Source organism: Ambystoma mexicanum, chromosome 9 (assembly GCF_040938575.1).
Source record: "Ambystoma mexicanum isolate Mex_15411 chromosome 9, UKY_AmexF1_1, whole genome shotgun sequence".
Taxonomy (NCBI): Eukaryota; Metazoa; Chordata; class Amphibia; order Caudata; family Ambystomatidae; genus Ambystoma; species Ambystoma mexicanum.
The window spans coordinates 493,459,375-493,486,857 of NC_090931.1; the positions used below are offsets into that span (position 1 = coordinate 493,459,375).

The 27,483-nt window shown below is 44.7% G+C and overlaps 1 protein-coding gene across 9 annotated transcripts in view; it reads right to left on the minus strand.

Moving 5' to 3' along the window:
- Positions 1-27,483, minus strand: part of KIAA0753 (KIAA0753 ortholog) — a 1,822,630-nt gene that overhangs the window by 831,275 nt on the left and 963,872 nt on the right. For all 9 annotated transcript variants that reach the window (XM_069615058.1, XM_069615057.1, XM_069615051.1 and 6 more), the window contains one exon: positions 16,180-16,349. In XM_069615058.1, coding sequence (XP_069471159.1) covers positions 16,180-16,349 — 170 coding nt within the window. The remainder of the gene's footprint in view (positions 1-16,179; positions 16,350-27,483) is intronic.

Sequence of the window (27,483 nt, forward strand, 5' to 3'; positions counted from 1 at the left end):
GTGGATAAGCTGGGAGATTGACAACTTCTCCAGGAGTTTACCCTTGAAGGGGGTAATGGAGATAGGGCAGTATTTAGCCAGACAGGAAGGGTCAACAGAAGGCTTTTTGAGGAGAGGGTGCACAAGGGAGTGCTTGAGGAGTGAAGGGAAGGATCCAGTGGCAAAGGAGAGATTGCAGAAGTCAGCCAAGGCTGGAGCAGGAGAGACAATATTGTCCTTTATAGTTCTGGAGGAGCAGGGGAGCTCCTGTTTGGATGAGACTTTCATAGATCGGACTTGTCTAGAGACCTCATCAGGTAATATGGGAGAGAAGGAGGAAAATAGGCAGAAAGGGGGAGAGGGGCCCAAGGGAGACCTGAGAGTGGATGAGGGAGAAGGATGTGGTATAGAGGAGAGAGAAGACAGGATGTCCTGAGGTTTAGTAATGAAGTGTGAGGCCAGAGAAGTGCAGAGGGCCAGGAAAGGCAGAGGAGAAATGGAGACTGCATTAGGATTGTCTGGTTCCTTGCAGATTGTGAACATTTTAGTAGTGTTATTAGTGGCTCCAGAGATGGGGGCTTGGATATAGGCCCTCTTCTTTGAGCAGATGTAAAGTCTGCATTGCCTTTGGTGCAGGTGGCAGGCCAGTTTGTCAGAGGATATGCTCGAAGCTTGCCACTTCAGCTCAGCTGCTCTGCACTTGTGTTTCAGAGAGGCCAGGTCAGAGTCATACCAGGAGTTACAGAGGCAGGTTTCATGCAGACCCTCATGACAGATGCAAGGATGTCCAGAGTGTTGGAGATGGAGAGTTGAAGATTAGTAAGGGCGGTGAGTGAGAGGTAGTGGCAGGAGAATGAGGGGGGGGGTGAAGTTGGTGGCAAAAGCAGCAACTGACACTCGCTTCATATGTCAAATGATGGAGAAGGAGACTGGTAGAGCAAGCAGGGGATGAGCCAGGGACCTAGGAGGTCCAGGTGTGAGAGGACAGGAGAGTATGATCAGACCAGGAGAGAGGAGTAATGAGAGGGTTCGAGATGCGGAGGTGTGCAGAGATGAGAGTATCCAAAGTGAGTCAAACCAAAGGGAAGAATGGAGGGGGAAAGAGTCAGAGGTTGCGGACGAGTCCAGAAGCTGCATCAGGGGAGTTGGTGAATATTGTCTCCGAGGAAGAGAAGCTTGGAGGTGGAGGCCAGAAGAGAAGTGAGATCAGCCCACTCGGAGAAGAAGAGGGAGAGGGAGACCTTGCCAGGGGGTCTGTAGATGGTGGCCAAAGTCAGAGAGGACAGGAGAGACACCAAGCCTGCAGACGAGGAATCTGAAAGAGAAGTAGGCCTGAGTGGGTATGATAGAGCCGTGCAAACCCCTGACCGCCGCTAACAACAGAGTCTCGTGGCTCGGTCTTGCTTCCCCCACCACCCCTGGATCACTACTAACACCCCGGGTCTAGCATATCCGTAATTTAACATTGAGGGACCGGGCTGGCTGCCGCCTACGCCCCTGGTGGGTACTCAGAGTCAGTGCACCTTGTGATCGCCTGGGAGGAACGGTGGGCAAAGACCCCAAACAAACACCACGCACATACGAACCCCAGTCATTACTGCGGCATAATGAGGACCCGCGCGGTGGCTCATGCCTACTGGTGCCACCTCCCGCATCAGGATATCTCTTGGCAGCAGCTCCACGGGTAAAACAGAATCAACAGCAAAAAGCACTCTGCTGAGTTGAGGCAATGGACTGAGCCCGTAATCTAATAGTCGGCACTGGGGGAACCCCATATTGCATGACCCCTGCTACTATACCGCAACTGCCACCTCGGGGGACACCGGAACAACGCTGCAGAAGAACAAGTTACTTACCTTATCTGGTAACGTTCTTTTGATAGGATGTTCCTCCGACGTATTCCACATCTATGAAAGGTAATGTCTGCAGCACAGCTGTGGACATTACCCATCATAGATTTGTAATATGTCGGAGGACACAATCCCCTCGAACCTCTGCTAAGAACACCTGGTTGAGACATAAGTTGCACCCTTGCCGCAGGGGAGATCCAACTGATAAGGGCTTATTCAGATTGCAGACCTCACAGCACCTACCGAGTCTGCCCTGCTGTCCATCCAGCCCATACTGCACTCAGTTTCTGTGCAGACCCAAACCCAAATACAGATCCCAGATCCCAGCCAGGTATCAGTGGGTATCCCCCAGCGAGCGGAAAAGTAGAAAAAGAACCACTGCAGCGGCGCCCGTCAGGGCTGACAGATGAAATAATCGATGCATCCAACAGAGCCTGGCAGCACCATGCTGTAGACACCTCGCTGAGATTAAATCAAGCCTTCCCTCAGCTACACCTAAATAGCGGCACAGGTGGGACCGAGTAAGAGCCCTTACAGTATACATACAGACCCACCAGGCCCCCCGGTGTCACCTTGTATAGGGCTGAACGAAGGTGCTCCTACAAGCAAACCACTCCGAGCAATGGCAGAACATGGAAGCTACATAGACCATCAAGGAGAGGGAGGAAGCTTGACAAGACAGAACGGTCCCACAGGGCTATAGGCTAAGCAGACAATCGCACTTAAGCAAGAGCATTACAAGATCAACACCAGAGTCGCATCACGACACAGCGGGTACCAGATCAACACCACATGTACAACCAGAACCCCTCTCAACACTACTTGAAAACAGAGTTACTTGAGGACTACTATACAATGGTCAATCCTAAAAAACAAGTGAAAATTGACCAATTGGCTCGTACAGACCAGCCAATCGCAGGAACAGCTCCTGAAGAGAATCAAAGCTTCCCTCAACCCCATTAGCCCTGAAGGCCAGTACAGACAACCTAGGGGCCAAGATAGATGCCCTCTTGTGCAAGGTTGACAACACCCTCACATGCAAGGTTGACATCTCGGTCTTTCAAATTGCTAAGTTATACGGTCGTATGACGGAAGCTGAGCAAATAGTAGGAGACTGAGAAGATAAGGTAGCCACGCTCCAACGGGAAGTGGCGGAACTACAACAAGCCATCAAGAAAGCAGTGGCTAAAAACAAGGACCTAGAAAGCCACTCGAGGAATAATATTCATATTCTAGGGGTACCGTAGTTAACTGCAATCGACAACATGGAGAAGTTTGTGGAGAAGCTGCTGGTCGAGATCCTAGGAAACCCCCCACTCACAAACATGTATATGGTGGAACGCACACACAGGTCACTGGCTGCAAACACCACCCCTACAACCCCCCCTAGTGCTCCTGAACAACCTATTACTGCCAAGATCTTCAGCTACAGAGATGGAGACATCCTTCTCCGTACTGCCAAGAAAAAAAAAAGAACTGAGTTGGGGATCCTCCATGATCAGTCTATTCACAGACTAGGGGTGAGTAGACAGCCCTTAGCGCCCCAATACCGGCAGACACTGCAGATTGTTAAGTTTAATTCATGTCGGGAGTTCATGGAAGGGGGGGGGGGCATGGGACCCGGTAGGTTTTTGTGTCTAGCGTGGGTGGGAGCGGGTGGGCACAGGGGGTTGGTATTGGGAATTGCACCCACATTAGTTGTAACTGTTAATATGAGGGAAGGCTCGGGGGTTCACAATTGATATACATTCCAAATGAACATGATGGGGAACGGTATTATAATATCAGACGTCAACTCCACGGTACGTTCTAGAGAATTGGATGAGAACTATGTTATGGCTACTACCCACTTGGTCAGAGGTGTTACAGAAGCAACTATACTCCCCCGAACCCTCTCCGACCACTCACCGGTTCTTGTCCGCATGACCTGCCCGACATGCTTCGCTAGACAATTGCACTGGCGGTTCAGAGCCGTGGCTCTGGAAGACAGAGCGTTTCGCAAAGAGATTGCCCAGGAAGTACAAACATATTTCCTGGCTAATATGGGATCAGTGCCCGAATCAGTGAGGATATGGGAAGCATTAAATGTATATGTAAGAGGGTGCTGTATATCTAAGGAGGGGGGAGTGTTAAAAGCTCTTCGCGGGACCATGCAGAAATTGGAAAAAGAGGTTAAAGGGCAAGAAAACAAACAAGGCATTTTGGATGCGGTCAAAATGCGCAACACCCTGAGAACACTTAGAGAAGAACTTTACCATATAGCAGTCAGGGAGGAGAGGTTTCTGGGTGATCCAATAGCAGCGACAAGATACAGGGAAGGTGACCGCCCCAGTAAAACACTAGCATGGGCCATGAGGCGGGAATATCAAACTGCACCCATTATGGAAACTGAGGATCATAACAGGCTCATTATTAAAGATCTCAAGGGAATTAATAATACCTTTAGAAAATATTACAAACGATTGTAGACGTTCCGCCCCGGTGCAGGCCATGAAGAGATGATGCAATACTTGGCTGAGGTAGCTCTGGGATGGGTAGATCAGGAACAAGGCAGTGTCATAAATACTGTGGTCTCCGAGGAGGAGATCCGCAAAGCAATTCTATCCCTCCCTAATGGTAAGGTCCCCGGTCTAGACAGGATAACTGCAGAATTTTATAAAACATACATAGAACTTCTACTCCCCGCTCTGCGCAATATGTTTGATTGCGCACTCTCAACAGGCACCCTTCCGGAATCTACCAGAAAAGCATTGGTGACCATGCTTCTCAAACCTGGGAAGGACCCCCAGAGGTGTGCATCGTACAGACCACTATCGTTAATTAATACGGACAATAAAATACTTGCCAAAATACTAGCATATCGAATCCTTCCCCACTAGCCCGCCCTAGTACTGGCAAATCAGGCGGGTTTTATCCCAGGCCAATCAATGCAGAATAATTTGCGGGGACTGTTCACCCTTATGCATAATGTGAACTTAGAAGTCCCTGTGGTGGTGGCAGCGTTGGGTGCGGAGAAGGCTTTCGACTCCGTCGAGTGGCCTTTCCTCTTCGAGGTTCTCTGTCGTTCTGGATTCAGCCTCACATTCCTCCGCTGGATCCGACTGCTATATGCTGGCCCCAGAGCAGTGGTATACACAAATGGTCTAACCTCCGAGTACATCTACCACATGTGTGGCACACGCCAGGGATGAACCCTCTCCCTGATCCTTTTCGCCCTTGCAATGGAGCCCCTAGCCTGCCACATATGAGAAATGCCCGCACACCGGGACATACAAATTCACTCTCACCTCTCCATCATTTCATTATATGCTGACAACATATTACTTTACATAAAACACCCCAAGCTTAATCTTCCCCCATTAACTCTGGAAATTACCAGATTTGGAGAGCTGTCTGGATTAAGAATCAATTGGGACAAGTCCGAAATACTCCCTTTGACAACAAAGTTACAACGAGAGGAGATCAGTTGGTGCCCACAGGGTATATGGTACTTGGGCATCCAGGTATCGACGGTAGTGGGGGATATGTATAAAAACAAATTATGTGAAAGCACTTGAACTACTAGAACAAAGTAGAATCTTGGATTCTTCTCCCTATATCACAGGCGGCCCTCATTGCATTAGCTAAAATGGTCATCATACCCAAACTGCTATACATTTTCAATAACATGCCGATATGGCCCCCTACACATTACTGGATGCGTGTTAGAATTATGATGATTAGACTTGCCTGGACGACAAGCCAGGATATCCTATAATACCCTCAAAACTACCATACAAACAAGGTGGACTGGAGAACCCTGATCTATATTTATATTATCTGGCAGCACAGGTCCAGTGTATAGTGGGCTGGAAATCCCCCACACTGAACACTCCCCAAACCCATTCGGCTAGAGCAGTTGAGAGTCCAAACAATCTACTGGGAATGATCTGGGGTAATCGAGATAGCGCTCTGAGGAACGAGGTCCAACCTGTGGCGACGACATGTAGAGCCTGGGAGCGGATGGGACAACTACTGGAGTCAGTAAAGTGTTACTTTCCAGACATCCGATTGTATGGCGTCTGTGGAATCCCCTTAACTCATGAACACACATTCCAGTTAAATTTCCAGCGGATGGAAGCTCACACGCTGGGTGATCTGGTCCAAGGAGGGCAGTTCGGCAAATGGGAAGACCGACAAGCCAAGGGGGAATGTAATGTGGTGACCATGCTCCTATGCTTCAGTATACGAGCGATACTGAAAGCAAAATGGCCAAACTTCCCGCTGGCCCATACCCTCCCAACCCGGCCCTTCTATATGTGACAAATCCTGTATCGGGTAAGAAACTGGTGTCATCTGCATACAGAATGATGAGAGGTGGGAGAGTGGAGAGGAAACAACCATATAGAGAAGTATGGGAGAAAACACTGGGAACGGTACTGTCTGAGGTATTCTGTAAGGGAGTAGTTTCTTACCTGTAACTCCATTTCTCCAGCGTTGGTATCTTTCATGGATTCACATGCTGTGAATATTTCCCAGCCTGAGGACGGGAAATATTCACAGCATGTACAGCATGTGAATCCATGAGAGATCCAATGCTGGAGAAGTGGTTTGTTTGATGTTGACCTGTTGGAAAAATAATAAAGAAAGTTTGGAAAACAAGGAAGAGGTTGGGCTGAGAGCCCTGGACCATCATAGTGCCATTTAGGTAGGCATTAATGATGGCCCTAGATGACAGGATAGATGTCAAGAGTACTTTCCAACGTTGCCATGATTAATGGGAGAGCAAGAGAAACTGAAGAGCACTGAGACCATATGGGGAGTCCAAAGGTCTGGAGAGGGAATGACAAAGAGGATGCCGGTGAAGGTTTGCCTGGAAGAAGCCTTGACATAGGCTTGATCTTTTTCCTTCTAGACTTCGACCGAGGGATAACGACAGCTGATGGAGAGCACCAATGAGGAGAAGGTGGGAGAGCTGTATTACACAACACCGAACTACACCACAGAGCAAAGCAGAGGTCTAGAAATCAAGCGTCCAGGAAAAGGAAAAAAAGCATAGCTTACATCATACAGCAGAAAGGCAAGGCACCTAAAAGGGAGTTATCAGGATAGAGGGAAAATCCTAGATGGAGGGAAAAGCCTAATTTATAACAGTAGATGCAAGAACACACAGATTCGATTTTCCTAGAAGAGGGCAAAAAGAAGAGCCTAATTTTTAAAAATAACAGTAAATGTAAAAACGCACAGATTAGTCTTTCCTGGAAAGAAGAAAAGCCTAATGTTTAGATGCAACAGCGATTCAAAAAAAGCAGAGATTTTACTTTTCCTAGAAGAGGGAAAGCCCCAATTGGCTAACACAATTCACCTAGTGCCAGATAAATATAATATAAATTGTGACGTGCAGCTGGCTGCAAACTTCGTTAATAGGAGTAATTGGAGAAGGACAGTTAAATAGGGAGCCTGTAATGGCTGTACCCCTTGCCCGCACCTTTCTTATCTCATCAGTCGCTGCAGGTTGACAGCTGCGCTGCATGCTTTCACAACGAATACTGGCAAATACCTCTGGAGCTGCAACTGCCAGAGCTGCCCTTTGCCGAGGGGCCCTTAACCAAGTGGGTGCAGCAGGCAGTGGGGCTGCCCTGAATGCCTCAATTAACTAGGGCTAAAGACTAATAAGGGTCAGAGGGAGTGCTGGGAGAGGCAGCAAAGAAGTGGAAGCCGAGGGAGGGTGGGTGAGGAGAGGAATGAAAAGCGCCGAATTACACTACAGAGGGGAAACTTAAGCAACAATGGAGCGGGGCACACAGCAGCTCTTCCTAGTACTTACCACAGAGGCACAAGAGAAGTCAAACATCTTAATGTCCTGGCCTTGGGTCATTTCCTGCAGTCGCAAGCATCCCTTCACTTTCCACTGTTTATATTTTTGGGAGCATAACCATTTTTATAGTGTGAACCCTACCCAATCACAAAACTAACAAAGGGCCCCATTTACTCAATAGTACATAATTTGCCATGTACAATGCTGGTATGGATTTGATAATCTGGGTGCATAGGTATATTAATTGGCTCAACCATGGTGAAAGGGACTGCTGTAGTGTAATCACTTGAGTGGCATTCAAAGATAAGTTTAACATTTTTGATGGTTGCCAGACATTTGGTCGAAAAAAATTGGTCGACCAGACAAATGGTCGAACCAATTTGGTCGAAAACCAAATGGTCGAATTTTTTTTATTTTTATTTTAACCCTTTTTTTTATTTTTTTGGGGGGTTCCCCCCCCAACCCTCTTTTTTTCTCTAAAAACCCCTTTTTTTACAAAACGAAAACCCGAAAAATAAATATATAAATAAATAAAAAATTCGACCATTTGGTTTTCGACCAAATTGCGTCGACCAAATGTCATTCGACCAGTTTTCAGTCGACCAAATGACTGGACACCATTTTTGATTAGTGTTAATTTCCAGGCACGCCGCAGTCCAAAATAAATCTAGCTCCTGTATAATCCCAAAGTCCGATATTTCAGGATCCGTCACTAAGAGAATTCAATCATCCACAAATGCCATGATTTTGTCTGCCCCCCCCCCAAACAGATTTCCATTGGTGTGTTCCGACATTCAGATTTTTGTTAAGAGGGGATTCAGGTATAATGCATAGGGCAACGGGGACAATTGACAACGCTATTTCGGAAGTCTTCTAATATTGACAGGTGGGGACAGGGATCCACTTATAAATAACCTTATCATTGGGTTAATAATATAGTTAGCCTGATTCATATGAATAACTCTGGGGCCAAAACGCATGAATTTCATGTTGGAAACAAAAACGACCATTCCACCCGGTCAAATGCTTTTTCCGCATTGAGTACAATCAGAATGGCTTGGAGGTTTTTCTTGGAGACCTTTTCTACCAGGTGGCAGACTCTCCTGATGTTCTCAAAGGTCTGTCTATTTTTCATAAATCCTGATTGGTCTGGCTCCATCAGATCCGGAAGTATGGTCTCGAGTCTGTTTCCCACAACCTTGGTGTATATTTTGGCATCCAAATTGATCGATGTGATCGGTCGATACGACCCACATTGAGTGTGGTCTGTGTTAGGTTTTGGGAAGAGCACCATCTTGGCATCCTCCATTGTGAGAGATATTTTGCCCTGGGTCCCCAACTGGTTGAAGTCAGTTTGGGAGGTAGTGTTTCCCTGATAGTTTTAAAAAAAAGCTGTGGAAATATCCATCGGGCCTGGTGCCTTGTTTAGTGGTAGGGTCTTAATTGCCTGAAATAACTTTTCCTCCGATATATCCATCTCCATGAGGTCTCTGATTCGCGGGGTAATTTTTTGGAGGGTAATGATTAAAAGTAGGCATCTCGTTTCTCCTGAATGGGGAGTCCGAAGAGTATAGGTCGGAATAGAACTCTACAAACTGTTTCATTATGTCTGGGGTGGATGTTGATATGCCATCTTGTCAGTTTTTGATCTGGGTTATTGTCCGATTGGCCTTTTTTCCCCCCAAACGTATCTAGCTAGCAAATGGTCTGCTTTATTTGCCAGGACATAAAATATTAGTTTTGTATACAGGAGGGCCCTTTCCGCTCTCCCTGTGTATAGGATGTCCAGTTGGGTTCTCACACTTCTATATTCTCGTTTAATTGTTCTACTCCATCTTGTACCATACACGCCATGATCTCTTCATTTGGACTCCAACTCATCCTGCATTAGTAGTAGTTGTTTGGCCCTCGTGGCTGTTACGACTATAAGGTGCCCCCTGGTTAACTGCTTTAAAAAGCATCCCATATTGTCGCCTCAATCACATCTGGTGCATTAATACTCTTCATGTATCCCCCCCATTTCTCCCGTTAAAACCTTATCTTTAAAAATCTCTGATGGAAAGGACCAGTGCCACATATTAGGTCTACTCTGTTGTTGTGTGGTAGTCACCTGAGGGGCATGGGTCTGAGAGGAGAATGGTCCCCATTTCTATTTGTGGGATCCTGCCCAGTTGTGTGGAGGATGCCCACACAATCTATTCTGGAAAAGGTGAGCTGTACAGGTGACTAGTATGTATATACGACGGAATTGCCGTTTAGGGATCTCCAAACATCTTTTCATGCCAGTTGGTATGGTCTATGTTTCTGCGCTTGCAAGGCTGTCACCTTACCATGATAAGTTTTTGCACTGCAGTCTTTGAGGATCCCATGCTATGTTCAGATCGCCCATCAGGATTATATCCCCTATTGCAAATGTCTCCAAGATGGCCAGTGTTGATCTAAGGAAGATATCCTTGCTTACGTTTGGTGCATATATCGAGGCTATGATCATGATCAGAGTTCCTAGCTTACATTTAACAAACATGAATCTGCCATCCTTGTCGCCCTTAGTAACTATAATAGTTCGGTCCTGTGTTTGTCTAAAAGCTTTGAGGGTGCCACCCATTTTCTCTCCCTGCATTGGATGGATACCTCGCCAGATACCCTTTCAGTCTTAAATTGAGCCTGTCCTTACAGATGTGGGTTTCTGGAAGACTATAATCTCTATAGTCTTAGGTCAGGTACTGTTCTAGTTTTTTCCTTTTAACTGAGGTATTCAACCCCTTTACATTGTATGTTAGGAGTCTAATATTCAATCACATCTTTTATCCATTGAATATGGGTCATGCCATACCTTCCCCTGTGTCTAGCAGTGTACAAACCTAGTGTGAGAAGGCCTAGACAACTTCCTGGCCTTACACTTGTACTGTACATACTCAACTGTGGATCAGGTCTCCTCCCCCGGCCCCAACCCCAACCTCTTCCACAGGAAACTCAACTCCCTCACCTTCCCCCTGTGCTGTCCCCCCCCTTATTTCCACCCATTCCCAATTCCCCCCCAACCTCCCTGGTGCGCGACAAAGTTCCCATTGAGCCCAAGGGTTCTATACTCCCGGAATTGACTCGCCTGCCAAACCGAGATGCTGTGTAGGGAAGCTGCTGTCCCCTACTAGAAACCAAGTGGGCACAAATCCTCCCCTCCCATGGGACGGCTGTTTTAGAGAGCTAATCCGTGTCTGGTGTTATGGTCATTTACTTTCCGTAATTAGGTCTTAGACTCTGTGATACAGTGTGTGTGCCTGGTGTGCTAGTTCCTTTGCCAAGTTCCAATTGTATTGGGGAGAGTTTGTCTGTTCGCTGCTTAGCGGGCATCTTCCTCCTGCGATTCGGTTGCACCCTTCTGTGTCTTGTTAATGTTTCTTCGCATCAGTTCTCTTGACATTTCTCAACACCTTTACCTATTCCCATGGTGCCCTGCTTGGCGGGGCCCGACTCATGCCTGTTGCGGTACACCTTGCTAGGCAGCCTCTTCTATTTGAAGTATGGCCATCCCTTCCTCGCAGGTCGTGACTCGATGCAGTTTGCCTTCCCATGTAAACAGGAGCCCAAATTAGAATTTCCATTTGTACTTTATTATATTATTTTGTATGAGAGCCCTTGTCAATGGGCCCATCACCTGGCGTTTAATCAGTGTTGATTAGGCTATATCCTGGAACAGGAGTTCAATGCCATTCACATTAGTAGCCCAGGCTGTTCTATTGGTGTGCAGGATTCTTTCCTTCTGGGTCTAATTTGACAGCGCCACCAACACATCTCTTGCTCTTGCGCTGGGTTCTCTCCTCTTGGGGGCCGCTGTGTTTATGGTGAACTGGAATCGCCACTTCTGGGCCCTTTCCCAAAGTCTCTGAAGACATCTTGCACTGCCTCTTTCAAATCTTTGCCCTCAATGTTCTCTGGCAGATTCGTAATTCGAATATTAGACATCCAGGATCAATTCTCCTGGTGTTCACACTATTTCCAAATTTTGTATTACTATGGCGAGGTTTTCCAGCAACTCGTCTCTTTTCACAGCATCCATCAGTTCCTGTATGTCGGTTTCGTTGGTGTCTGTGCATGCCCCCATGCTGGCTATTTCACCCTTCATCTCCTGCAGGGTTTGCTTCATGTCCGCCTTCATGTCTGCAAATTGCACCTGCAGGGACCCATCAATTTAGTTTGGAAAACCTGGAAACACTACAATAGTTCGTCCCTGCTCATTGCCATGTCTGGGAGGCCAAGCGCCCCTGCATGTGCGTCCTGTGTCTCACTTAGAATGCTGCGGCTGTCGCTCCTACCCTCCTGATGATCTAATGCAGGTCGACCCTTCTTTGATCTTATTTCTGGTCCTTGGGAGGATGATAGACTTCCGTATTTACTAGTTCCGTGGAAACCAATTCACCGGCCTAGGTGGTTCCCCTTCCTCCCTCCTAGGGGGTGGTGTAGTTGTTGCCCTCGCCTCACTGGTAACCCCCCTCCTCTTCGGGTGCATGTTGCATAGGGCTTTAATTCTCCCACTGTTTCGGCCCAAAGGAAGCATTCAGGCACAATATAGCAGGTTCTCCGAGTGAAACTAGGCCGGCACAGGCGGCGGTCTTAGTGGTATGAATCCCAGGATTGCCATAATTACCCTCACCAGGTGTGTCGCTTCTCAGGGTACCAATTACCCCTCTCCTTCCTTTATTGTGTGATTTATTGGGGTGGAGTACCGCCGCCCCCAGTTAGTCTGCCCGCAATGTTGCCAGAGCCTCCCTGTGGCATACTCACTCGGTGTCTTTGGGGCTCTTTATCCTGTCTAGGTGCCCCAGCAGTGGTCCTGCTGTCCATGGTCCAGCTTGGTCACGGCCACCTCCGGGGGCATCGAGTTGGTGAGTTGCTTTGCACGCCAACGAGCGGGTCCCATTGAGGCAACAGCAGCTCACGATTCACTCACTGCTGTTACTGCCTGGGGTGCTGGTTATGCAGAGCTCCGGTACCCCACACCGGCCGCACTGCCTGCTGTATAGTCTGAGAGATAGTAAGGGCAGTCACTGGTGGTGTGGAACACGCTCTACCCACTTTTGCACCCACAAGCATTCGCTGCTTCATATGCCGGTGGGTACTGGGCCGCATTTGCAATGCCTGAGCACCCTGCTAAAATGTAACACTTGCATCCATTGTTGTGCCCGCTGGAAGCCTTGCGCCTTCCCCCATCATTTTGCTATGGATCGGGCCTTCTGTGAGACGTTGCTGAATTGTTTTGGCCCCGATGGAGCGGAGCCCACTCTCTCACAGTGTTCCCTCTGCGGAAGCCATCTTGGAATCAGCCTTACATAATTTTACAACTCATGACTCCAATTCTGATATTTTATTGATAATAAAATAACAAGAAGGGTTGGGAGAAATTCTACCTGTCGGTAAGGAGGGGTTTCTGTGCCTCAACAAACCTAAGGAAAGTTTGTGTCAGGGCTGTTTAAACAAAAGAATGTTCACTGTCCTGGGTCTGAAAATCCTAATCTAACCCTTACACTCTAAACTCAATATAAAGGTGTATCGGGATACTCAAGTATGCTATATATGTATAGCTTGCTTCAAAAATTCTCAGCATAAAGTAAAGGTGCAGAACAGAAAAAATGAGACATACAGGTTTTGCCAAAGGAAGGGCTCCTCCCTTCTCCTATGATTCCTTTGGTTATTCAGTATTTTATCCAACGCCTCTGGATGAAGGTCAATAGTGTTTGACACAAATGATAATTCTTATCTCCACTCCTATGTATCACTCTCACAATATTCCACTGTAGTTTTAAAAAAGGGCAGGGCGACCTCTCCCTTAAATTCCTTAATTTCTTACCATTCCATAGTTTCAGGGAAAATACTTTTCCTTTACATAATTTACTTTCAGTACTCAATACTTTGACATCATTCCACTTAGCGACAAGGAAAATAATCTTCTCTTTCTGTTCCTAGCTTATTATACCTTGTCACAATTCAACTTTACCCGAGGGTATTATTCCTTCATTACCCCTCTCTTAAGCACACAGTCCTCTTGTTTGTTCAATCTCTCACTCATCCGTCTCTTATTACCCCTGGTGTGCTTTCCTGCCATGGTATTGGTGATTTTTACATTGGGTCATCTACGTTTGTTTACCTTCGCACTCCTGGTTCTCTCCCTTGCCAAGATATCAATCAACTCATCTCCTCACTCCTGGTTTACTTCTTTGCCAGGACATCACCTCCCATCTCACCCTTTGGTTTACTTTCCTGGCAGGATGTCACTTCACTCCTTATTCCTGGTTTACCCCTTCGCCAGGATATCACTTCACCTCTTACGCCTGGTTTACTATTTTGCTAGGATCTCTTTGTTTCACACTTCTGGTTTCCTTCCTTGCCAGGTTATCCTTTCATTTCATATCTTCCTCTCTTGTATAAAAGTCTTAGTTCTCACTCCTGGCTTATTCTCCTGCCAGGAGATCCCTTTACTTCCCACTCCTGGTTTAATCTCCTGCCAGCGTATTACTTCTATTCTTACTCCTGCCAGTATATCACTTTTCTTCTTGCCTCCCCTTCCCGAGTATGAGTGTCACACTATCTGCCTGGTGCACTAACCTGCCAGGGCTTTCTCTTTCTTGAACTACTCTTTTTTTCATCCACTTCACAATAGCTTTCCACAGTTGGGCCACTGACCCCTTTTCAACATAGTTTGTATTCACTTTATCTCCCCTTTTCAAGGGCAGGGGCATCTAATACATTTTTGACTCGGTTCTTAAGTATCACAGTTGCTCTTTTACGGTTTTGGGTTTGTCTCACTTTTAACAATGTCCATATACATATCACTACTTCCTTTGGAGTATTGGGTCTCTGACTCGCTTTCACCAACATTCTCAAGGTTTCTTCCTCTACATTACAATAGAGCATATATGTGGGTTGTAAAGGTGTATGTGTATCATGGGGTTTTATGACTGCCAGATTAGGTTGATCTATGGTGTTGCAACCTCTCCAGAGTTTCGCTGCCCCATGTGGTCCTCCCACAGATAGCCACTCCACAGGTCTGTGTCAGGTAGCTTCTACCCTTCCCTGGCCACATGAGAGAAGCTTCCCTCCCAGTCATTGGCAACATCACTACATTTGTCACACCACCAACAGTAAAATGCTGAAGACTCCGTTGTTACGCCCCCTTTGTGATTTGGCAGCCTCAACTTGATTGGAGACTTAACCCACATGATGGACATCTTTCATGGACAATATTTAGAGAAACATGACAATCTTGATAACAGGAAAGAAACAATTAAAATGAGTGAGGTTGGAAGCACATCATACAATGTTCCTCGAAAGTAGGTGTATACTAGTCTCAAAAATCTCCCACCTGTTGACTGACGTCTTGGTTTATATGCACAAGTCATACATTTTTCTTCTTGCTATTAAATACTTCAAACATATTCACAGAGGGACTTGGCGTGTTTGAGTACTATGGCAATGTGCAATGTTATAAGAAAAGGAATTTAGAAAAGGTGGCTGTATGGCTACTAATGCTTTTACTGTGGCAGATAGCGTGATACCATGAGTACTAGATACATAGTATGAGTAACTAGCATGCATATTTGAGTGGGAATGAGTGAGGATGGCAAATTTATCACACTAATTTCCGGCACATCGTCTTATTTGGTTGCAAATGCAAAACCATTCTAAGAGCTATTTTGGAGTGTTGATGTCGAGGTTGTGTCTGAAATTAATTTAAAATGCTTCGTAGAGTGATTCTGTAACAGCAGTTGGGATTCGTCAGTTGGTTGTATCCGAATGAGTTGGATCAATGTATTTTAGTCTGTGGAAGCAGATAGGAGGCCATGTAAAATACCCCTTGGGATTGGATTTCTAAGATTACGGTTCATACATTCAAATTACAATTCTGTTTCAGATGTTCTGGGAAATGTACTTAATTAGCATTTTATATGTTGCAGCTAAAATATGACAGCACGGAGAGCCAAACTTAATACCTCCCCTCCATGCATTCCGGAATTCTCTGTACTAAAAGAATATTGTGAATCTGTTAATACATTGTCTTCAGTCTGTTCAAAACTATGTTAATCTGAGAAAGTTAAACAAAAATGTATTTTGTTACTGAAGAGACAATATGTACATAAGAACACAAATATAAAAACAACTAAGATGGACAGGCCAACAATAAGAACACTACTTGAATCTATTTCGATGAACAGCTCAATCACATTTTCCTAGTCTTCATACATCCTTTGTTTAAAATTATGTAATTTAGCATATTATGAAAAAATATCTACCACTCAATCAGATTACTTGAAGCATATTTCAACCATAAATAGTGACTTTGCAACAACATTATTTTTTCAGCAACAAAGTAGTTACTGGGATGCCTACCATCATGTGTGAGATTCTCAAAAAAAATTATGAAAATAATCAATATGTTCATGGCAAATGTTTTGGATGTCAGGCATCGAACATGGATATGAACTGCATTAAAGAATGAGCTGCTGAAAACAACATGACAAAAACGCAATGAGTGCGTCAACAAATTAGATGTTGACTTACCGCTTTGGAGATGCTGGTGGAGAGGTTGGGTTTGGAGGGATCCATGCGGTTCTCACATCTTTAAGAGGTCCATGGGTTTCTTTAAGTCTAAAAGCCAGAGTCTTCTCCTGAAAGTGTGCATGCTTTGCAAGACGATGGCCAGATTTAAATTTGCGGGGATGACGGAATCCCTTGTAAACGAAAAACCATGTGAGCATTATTTCAGTAAGTCATAGCCAAAGGGACAAAAGAAAGACTGACCTTCAATAATTATACTTCTTAAATGTATGCTTTGGCCAGCTCATACGACTTAAAGTTGGTACTTTAGAAGTCTTTGATACCGCACCAAAACACTACCATGTTCATATCAGAGAATCTAGACGGCTTCTTATTTGGAGCTTTCTCAACCCCACCAGGGAAATCCATACCCTTGATACCTGAAGAAAGAGGATCATGGGAAAGATACGAGGAGGAGAAGAAGAACTAAGTAGGTGCTATGTACATTGCTTGGGAACAAAATATTCTTTGAAACGAAGAGTGTCAGTCTGGTTTTGTGGTCCATATTTTTAAGATAAATGAAAAGAGTGAAGATTCTAGCGGTAAGAAACCATCTACACTGTGTTTTGAGGCAGATTTGTAGACTAGGAAATTAGCACACTATTTTATAATGTTTGGATGAAGGATGGTTTCGAGAATGTGCACAGGCAATCCTAGAAAGCATTGATGACTTATTTGCCCTGGCATAACTAAGCATTACAAGAGGCGGATGTTCCCAAGATGGGGAACTCCAGTCCCCCGCACACTATCTAGGGTCTGTCAAAACAGATCAATAATGTAACCATATGATGTATGTTATATGGGCAATATCAAAAATAATTGTCCCGTAAAGTCACCACATAGTTATTTTTATTTGTATTAATTTTTGCTGTTCACTATTCATATATAGTAGCTAGAAACCAGATTTTTTCTTACAAAACATTGAGTGACAATTTTCAGTTTTAACACAAGAAATTTCAGTTTTATTCATCATTTGATGGCCCCAACACGTTTCGAGTATTCGCTCTTCATCAGGGGCAGAATGGATAATTTCAAAATGTCCATAAAAATAAAACAAATTTAAGAAAACATTAAAATGGTGTCTAACAATTTTCAATAGTTTCTATTGTGCAAAAAAAAAAAAATTACATCAAACTCATCAACTTGATTCTATACAATAATTACTTCCGTTTCAAAAATTAGAACTACCTCCAGAAATCGGGGATATCCATGGGCTCATCTGTAGCCCCTTCATATGCTAACATTTTCATGTATAACTTTGAGCGGACATTTGTTTTGGAAAATCCGGTTTGCAAGACAAAATCAAAAACTGGCTACTATACATCGATGATGTGTTTGGCATCTGGTTGGGCATGGAATCAGAGTTGATTCTTTTTTGGGAATACCTTAAAAATTGAAACAACAGGATAAAATGTATCATCGTAATTGGTAAACCATCTATACATTTCCTGGACATGACTATCGAAATCACAAATGAAGGACTAAAAACACAGATCTTCAGGAAACCCACAGACGTGAATAGTTCTCTGCACTTCCATAGTTTCCACCCTAAACATCTCAAAGACAATTTACCCTAGAGTCATCTCCTCAGAATCAAAAGGATCACCTCAGACACAGAAAAACTCCAGGATGAGTTTGCTATCCTCAAAACCAGATTCACGGAAAGAGGATTCCCTGAAGACCTAGTGGACAATGCTATTCGGAGAACTGAAGTACAAAGTCGTGTAGAACTATTGATACAGAAGCCTAAGAAGATCAAAAATAACTTAATACATACGCTGAGATACTCCAGCCAAAGCTTTCAAATTAAGTGGATAATCCACAAAAACTGGGACCTCATCAAAACAGACCCTCAACTGAACACACTTTTTCCGGAACCACCCATGCTAGCGTTCAAAAGGGGCAGATTAATTAAAGCAGAAAAACAAAAAGAACCACACACAAACCATCTTAAGTAAACCAAAGAATGTGACTTTCCAACTGTCTCAACTGCCAACACTGCTCGAATGTAATCAAGGGTGATCACATCAGACATGCATACACAGGCAAGAAAATTCCACTCAAACAATATGCCACATGTGATTCTAAAAATGTAATTTACGCGTTACGATGCCCATGTGGTAAATACTACCTGGGCAAAAGAGCTAGGAAAGCCAAAGAAAGATGGACGCAACACAAATCAAATATCGGAACTAAAAATATCAAATCACCTGTCTACAGACATTTTCGAGACCATAATCACAATGTGGCACAAATGAGGGTAGTAATACTTGAGGTACTACACCCACTCCCAAGAGGTGGGGATCTTCAAAAGAGATTATCACAAAGAGAGTTGTATTGGATTCACCGTCTTGACTCACTGAATCTACTAGGAATTAATGAAGACTACTATTTGGGGCCATTTTATAAATAACAGCTACTAAATTCGTCCTTACCGTCACAGAGGCAAGATAGAAACATGTTCATATGCTGCCTTGCAAGTCCGAAAATTCACCAGAACACAATGGTGTAAATGTTTTGTTTTGTATAAAACACAGTATTCACATAGTTGTTCTGTAATTATACAGTTGCATATGTCCAGGTATAGATTGTGAATCCTCATATGGAACAGCTATACACATGACCTTTTTACATGATGTGCTCCATTCTGATTTTTAAATAGCAGCATGAAGTGTTATTCTATGTTCATGTTCACAGATGTACAACACTCCTTGGAGGGTGATGATCTGAATTTTCATTTAATGATGGTTCACATTGCAATGTCACCATTTTATATGACCACCTCAAGGCCACTATAAGGCCAAGCTGCCCTGTTAGCCCCTGTTCGCCGCTGGCAGGCGCGAGGCGCTCGCCCCTATCGACCCTTGCCACTGAACTTGCTTCTATCATAGACATCCACCTGCTGCACCTGTTGCCACCCTTTTCCATAAAAAGTACCTTTGGTCCAGGTCTCATAAAATGCTGAGTGCAAGGTCTCATGCTCCTTCTGAAACCCACCAACAACATCCTGATTATGCCGGCACCTATTCAGGGTAAGAAGCTCACCACCAGCATACAACCCCAACCGTTATTGCAAACGTATTGCACTGTTAGTGTATGGCTGTGTGGCCTGAGTATACTCGCCACTTTTAAATTGTGTTGTGCCTTAAGGTCACTTTTAGACCACCTTATACTGTGTTGTGCCCTATGGTCGCTTTTAGACCACCTTATACTGTGTTGTGCCTTATGGTCGCTTTTAGACCACCTTATACTGTGTTGTGCCTTATGGTCGCTTTTAGACCACCTTATACTGTGTTGTGCCTTATGGTCGCTTTTAGACCACTTTAAACTGTGTTGTGCCTTATGGTCGCTTTTAGACCACCTTATACTGTGTTGTGCCCTATGGTCGCTTTTAGCCCACTTTTAACTGTGTTGTGCCCTATGGTCGCTTTCGGACCACCCTTAAATTGTGTTGTGCCTTATGCCTTTATCAATACCTAAGTGCCATGCCCCACTATATTGGCATTACTAGCTACGATTAGGACTTCCCAAGCCTGAACCCTTGCTGTAGCATACCCGCCTTACAGATACTAACAGGATCTTCCAACCTAGACTGATAGTACATTTGCACCCCAATCCCCTCCGAACTCACCAAATACAAGCACGATCTTGCCACTCCCACAATATGTACACTACTACCTGCTTCTCACACTCACGTGGGACCATAGCCTGGACTCTCCTAACCACCACCATAATAATGGCCCTCACCAACTCTACACCCTGCAACTTGCAAGAGAGAAACCTGCGACTTAGAGCTAGGCTCCCACGACTCTACGACATCAAAAATAAGAGAACCAACCCACCAGTACGCACGCGCACCTCCACTACCATTCATCCTAACCTCCTAGACCCTGCGACGATAAATCGTCCTCAACCACTTGATTACCCATACTACAAACGGAGGAGACCCAACCACCCCATTCCCAGAACTGCCAAAGATAACACGATAAACCCAACACTATCAGGAGCCCTTATTAATGCTAGGTCCCTTATAGCACACAATACCGAAATAGCAGATATACTGTCTTTGGACAATCTAGATATCCTTGCTGTCACTGAAACCTGGCTCCATGAGGCAGCTGGCCCTGCCCTCTCGACTGCCATACCAGATAACTTAAATATCCTTAGAGTCGACCGACCCAACACTAGAGGAGGTGGCCTGGCCATCATAACCAAAACACATCTAGCTGCCAGACTCACCCCACACCCAGCTCTCACATCGTGCGAACTTCTCTCAGCTAAAATACCCATCTCAAACAACAGCACACTAACAATACTTCTTGTGTACAGACCGCCAGGCCCACTAGGCAACTTTGAGGAAGACCTATCTAGCCTCCTCACTGACATTAAAGACGCCACTCAGCTCCTTCTACTAGGCGACTTTAACCTAGGCTTTAATGACGCTGAAGACAAACAAGCACAAGCAATCCAATCCAATCTATTCTAGCCAATCACGACATCACCCAGAATGTCCTAGCTCCTACACATACAAAAGGCCGCACGCTAGACTGGATAGCCAACCACAACTGCAACATCACCATCTCCAGTATCCTACCTCAAATATGGACTGACCATCATCTTATATGCTTCACAGCCAACATCGAACCTCCCAAACCCAATAAGAATAAAATAGCACCCCCCATGCCAACAAGAAGTAAAAAAGAAATCACAGCTGAAAAACTACTTCCACTTCTCCTACCAACTCTCATAGCTAGTCCTAATGATTCCAACCCTAGTGAGTTAGTTGAATCATTTAACAACGCTATGACCAAAGCTCTAGACTTGATTGCCCCTACCAAACTTCATAAAAGTAAACGTGAAACTCACCTCAACTCTTGGTTCACCCCCCATCTCAAAGAAATGCGTATCCAAAAACGCAAACTCCAAGCTATTTGGAGGCATACTCCCTCTGCCGACAATAAAACCACACTTGCCAACTTTGCCAAAAAATACAAAAAGGAAATTATTCAAACGAAAAAAGACTCATTCAATCATAGAATCAGTAAAGCCAATTCTAATTCCAAAGAGCTCTTCACCATTCTTCGTGAATTGGAAAACCGTATTGCCCCCACAGACAATGTCCCCAAGGACAGATCCTGGTGCACTAGCATCCAAAATGCTCTAGCAAATAAAATCACAACCCTTCAATCTAAAATTGCTGAGACAAAAGCCTCCTTGCGCCCTCATGGTACTCACACCACCCCACTGAAGGAGTTACCCAGCATACCCCCCCCAAAACAACGGTAAACCCTTCAGGTTCACTAATATCTCTATATTGGAAACTGAAAAGGTCATTCTGTCCCTTAAACCGTCAAATTGCCAAGGCGACAGTTGCCCTGCGCAAATCATTAAGGATGCAGCTAGAGATCTAGCACCCTTCCTCTCGAAACTTATCAATGCCTCCTTCAACACGAGCACTGTACCTACCAACCTTAAAGGATCCTGGGTTCTCCCCCTTCTCAAAAAACAGACACTTGACCCAGCTATCCCCACTAACTACAGGCCTACTACGGTCCCATTTCTCCTTAAAATCATTGATAGAGTAGCCTACCTCCAAATCCAAAACCATTTGGAGACGCACCAACTGTTAGGTACACGGCAATCTGGCTTCAGACCACTGCACGGTACCGAAACAGCCCTCATTGACCTCAAGACACAAATCGACGAGCTGAAGGATAAAGGTAACACAGCTATGCTCCTCCTCCTTGACCGGTCAGCGGCCTTTGACCTTGTGGATCACGCAGTATTATGCAACCATCTAGCGACTGCCGCTCACTTCGCATGGGTACAATCCTTCCTAGCCAACCGTTCGATGAGTGTTCTCCCCTGTAGCAGCAGCGGACCCAATCCAGATCACTTGTGGTGTCCCACAAGGCTCATGTGTCTCCCCGACTATGTACAATATCTTTACTAAGCCTCTCTTCGACAAACTTGACAAATTAGGGGTAACCTACACGAATTATGCGGACGATACACAGATTCTCATACCTCCATCAGGCAACTTTGTCGAAGATACGGCTCTAGTAAACAAAATCTACCTCCTCATTCAGGCATGGATGGCCTCCCACGGCCTCTGCCTAAATGACGACAAAACTGAGATATTAATACTGGGCTCCGACTCTAACCTAAAAAAACTGAGCCCCAACTATCGTAATTTCAACATAGATGGCAACACAATCAAGGTGGCCACCGAGGTAAAAACCCTGGGCTTTTACCTCGATTCCACTCTATCCCTCAAAAAACAAGTTAACACCCTGGCATCCTCTACAGCGTACACCTGCAAATTAATCAGGACCTGTAGACCTTACCTCTCTAAAACCAACTGCATCATGCTTGCCAATGCATTAGTCATGTCCAAACTGGACTATTGCAATGCCCTCTATGCAGGTGCCAACAAATCCATCATAAATAAAATGCAAATCCTTCAAAACAACGCTCTTAGAGCAGCCCTTGACATACCCCGCAAAGCACATATCTCAAACGTTAGGAAAGACCACCACTGGCTCAAAATCAGCGACAGAGTCCTGCTCAAGACACTATCGCTTACCCATAAAGGGCTCAACAACACTGCTCCCCCCTACATCTCAGCCAGACTGACTAGAAAATCATCCAGGCACCATACTAGGGCTACTAACCACTACCTGCTCGAAACCCCTAGATTCAGACGTTCCAAAGCGGGCGGAGCAAGCTTCCCTGTCAAAGCTGCCCAGGCCTGGAACGCACTGCCCATTGCACTGAGAGCCAACTTACCCTACTCCAATTTTAGATGCAAGGTAAAAAACTGGCTCTGGACAAACGACAACTAACTCTCGTGGTACCCAATGACCATGATACCGTTGTCCAAAACGATTCTGTTCTCATACCTATACCTGTACACTCCCTCAAAACTACAATATGCTAGTTTTTTTCCTTCCACACGGCGTGTATTGATATGCTCTTACTGTACTGTTATGTTGTTTCTCGCCTATACTCTGTATGTAACCCAAGCTTAAGTAACCTTGTACCTGCTGCGCCCAGCTACCCCTGGGTTTTGTGCGCATTATCAAATAAACAAACAAACAGACTAAATGACAGTGTTAAAGTATAAGTGCTATCTACCAATACCTCATACATATAAGTTTCATACCACTTTTTTTCTTGACAATTCGCTCAGGCATCACAGGTAGATTTTCCATGCTTCCGTGAGCCGCAATATGCAATAAGTAAGTGTTTCTCTTTTAAACAAATTTCTTGGAACACTCTTAGCCGTTTACATGGACTCTTCTAGTCACCGCGCATGTGCGCCAGTGACGTATATTCCTTTGACGTGATACCGTCTTTTTACTATGCTTCCTAGGCCGCCAAGTATCACGCATGCGTAGCGTAACGTGACGTCAGTAGCCTCTGACACGATCTGCAAATCTCGCGAGTTCTACACAGCGGCTCCTTTCTTATAAGTCTCTTGATTGGACTAATTAGCACTTATTCTTTGGACTTGGTCTCTGGAACCGTAGTACTCAGGACCTCCTTGTGCTCTCTACCTTCCTAGGCAGTCTGTGTTTGGGATACAGACCACTGGTCCTACCATCTTATTGGAATCTTCTTAAAACCTTCAGTGTCATCACGACGCTTACACCATTTTCAAGGTCAGCATTTAATCATCCCTTATTAGCTTGGGTTATACGTTATGTATACATACAGACTGTTACCTGTCCATATTCTTTACAGGCAGTATCCTGTAGTCCGTGGTCTAACCCACCTTTTCAACATACGCTGACAAGACGTTATGATCTTCTTTTTGAACCTACCATCCTTGTATATTGGCACCTTCTAAAACACAAGGTTAGCAGACTTTATTTTCTCTGTATCCTTAACACGCCTATTTTAGCCGATAGGGTAATTTTCAAAACCTTATAAAAAAATAAGGCGATTGTTCCTTAGGCAGCCTAGTGATGCAATCCTGATATGCAAGCAATACATATACCAATAGATGGTGATAAAACAACATACATTTGCACGAGGTGACCATAGTATATTTTAACATGTTGGGTATAGCAGTCTTTGAATAACATAGCTTTGATTGTACTATGCAGGTTTTCTTTTTGTACAATAGAAACTATTGACAATTGTTAGACACCGTATTAATGTTTTCTTCAATTTGTTTTATTTTTATAGACATTTTGAAATTATCCATTCTGCCCCTGATGAAGAGTGAATACTCGAAACGTGTTGGGCCATCAAATGATGAATAAAACTGAAATTTCCTGTGTTAAAACTGAAAATTGTCACTCAATGTTTTGTAAGAAAAAGTCTGGTTTCTAGGTACTATATATGAATAGTGAACAGCAAAAATTAATACAAATAACTATGTGGTGACTTTACAGGACAATGTTATTTTTGATATTGCCCGTATAACATACATCATATGGTTAAAGTCAAGAATAGATGGTGCAAGAAGGTGAATGTTGGTTGGTTATAGAAAGAAAAGGAATATCATGGTTCAATGGAACAGCCTGAAATCTGAATATCCCGACAATTAATTTTACATTCCTAAAGAGTAATACAATTAGTACTATGCCAAACACTATAAGTACTCACACCATATACTGGAAACACGAGTGTCCAAGCGTGTTTTAGCTGAGAATCAGTGTTGGAGACAAAACCTCAGTATCAGACCAAAATAAAACAAAATCGCATACAATTTACAATAAAGCAATGCAGTCGATTCTTACTATACACTGTTTTCTATAGGAATATTGTGAATTAATTTGGGAAAGTTGGCTAAAAAGAAAAAGTCAAGCATGTCAGGGCTAGGTAGTGTAAATTAATGTACGTGCACACTCCAGCTTGAGGTTCAACCAACAATGAATGAAGCAATCTTCTATGCAACAAAAATTATGGCTAAATGATAAAAAGGTATCAACTTTTCTTCACTTTATTTCGACAGAAGCCATGCAAATGTTTTTTAAACATAAATGCACAACAAAATGATATGCAAGTAGATACAGATTTTAGATTACATATAACTTCTACAATCAAAAAGTTGAAAAGGTAAAATGATCACCGGTAACTTAACCAACAAAACATTGTGGAAGAAAACATTTCAACATTCAACAATGTCACCAGGACTGGTCACAACATAATGGTATAATAATCAGCTACTACAGTGTCCTATTTTGTATGTGCAATGCCTGTTGGACAAAAGGTAAAAGTGCCCATAACAATGCAGGGCAACATTGCCTCAATCTCCGTTCCCAAAGAAACTAGCTTCAGGGTTCCTTTCCTAACCTGGCAATATCTAGGACAAAAGAACAAAAAATGCGTTCGAGATTCATGTACATTTGGGCAAAATACCCATTATGCTGGAAACACTGTGGCTTAGAGACTATCTAGAAGTAGTTGAATTTGCAGCTAAAACACAATTCATAAATAAATTAAAACACAGCATTTTAAGTACAAAGAGCATGTTAAATATGCGCCTCTGTGTGTAGAGTTCTATCTTTGTTTACTGGTTTCCTCAGTTTTGTTATTTGATATTGTTAGGAAAGATTCCCATTTATGTGTAATTTCCCCTCCAGTTGCGTAGCCTCAACTTTCTGCTGTGGTCCGATAAGCCTAGCTTGACTTTTACCAGTGGAGCACCCTCTGCTGGGTTTACTCTCACTTTGTTATGGGGAAACTGACCTACCCTTAAAGACAGTCAGTATTGGGAGACTTTGTTTCCCTTAGTCCTTTCCAATGTTGCAGCATTTCTGCAACATGTTACCAGTCCACAATGTAACTTTACAGTACAGTGCGCTGGGGTCTTCCTTTATTTCCAAAGGCCCTAGACCCCCTCAAACGATTTTTTGGCAGAAGTACAGATGTGCATTGGACAGGGCTGGTGGCATTTTTTGAACCCTTTCTTGCCGTGCAAACCGCGTTTACCACGGTTGGCACAGGAAGTTGGACTGGCTAAATAATGGCCATGCCACAAGGTTTTTGTCCTGTCCTTTGGCCATCTTGTCCCTTTGCGTTCCCCAGGTCGAACAGACCCGGGGAGTCCTTATTTGGTCACGCATTCTTCCACGAAATGGCAAGCTTTCGCAGGCTTGTGCATGCCTTGTGTGTGCCTCCTGGATGTGGGTTGGATCGTCTAGTTCCAATCCACATCCTGGGTGTCAGAGTCTGGTGTGCTGGGAATGACTGGGACCACTGTGGTCCGTGACTAGTCCACGTCTGGTGTGCCTGTGAGAAGATCTCCCAATGGGTCCTCCTTGTTTCGGCATGAAAGAGATTCTGGATAAGAGAAGGCTCCAAACACCCATACCAGGTTGATCTCTTGAGTTCTCACTGAACCTAGGATAGGATCCTCCATGCATCCTGAAACTAAGAAGGCAAGTTGAGGAAACACTGGTGACCCGCTGGAAGGTTTGGCACCCTGAGCCCGCTGTTGTCCAGCAAGGCCCCTTTGGCTCTGATCTAACTTAATTCTGCAAAGCTGCTTCGACCCATTTGAATAGTGGGAACAACTATTCACGGCACCTCCACCTTAACTTGCAAGCGAGCCTTCTCGAAGTGTTCCTGGGCCAACCAGTGAACTGACCAACCTGCGCGGGACCTTTGGCCTGGAACTGCCGCCATCTCGAGTTGACCCATGGGACTTTGGAGATCATAAGCACTGGGGGCAAGGCACGCTCCAGCCAAGTTTCATACAACTAGGCCTCCTAGGTCTGGAATTAGGAGAGTACGCCTGAACCAGAGTGCACACGGTTACTTGTCACCCAGCCGTGGTGACAAACTTTTAGGGTGCGCTGCAGCTCCTTTGCCTGGAGACGTGCTGCAGTGAAATCGAGTCGATCCCTTTAACACGAGACGAGAAATAGTCACTGTCCCGCCCCAGAATCATCCCCGGAACTCAACTGCTGAAAGACGCAGAGCCGCACAATTGCAGCATTTGAACCCGCAACCGAAGTGGAAGCGACTGCTGAAGTTTGGTCCGGAGTGCGCCTTGGGTTGGTGAGTACTTGCAACCCTTATCGGTGGCCCCTGGCGCATCCATTTTTACGCACAAGTGATCCCCTGAGGGCCACTCACCTTTCTCGAGGTAGCCTATGCTACCGTCCTATTCCCAACTCTTGGAACCTGTTCTGCCCTCTTGGGGGTACCCATCTCAAATAGTGGGAACTTATTCGTCACTGCCTCAACCTGCCTTCCTGAGCTGCTACAGCCCCTGAAAGAGACCCCATTTTTGCACAACCGCACGATCGC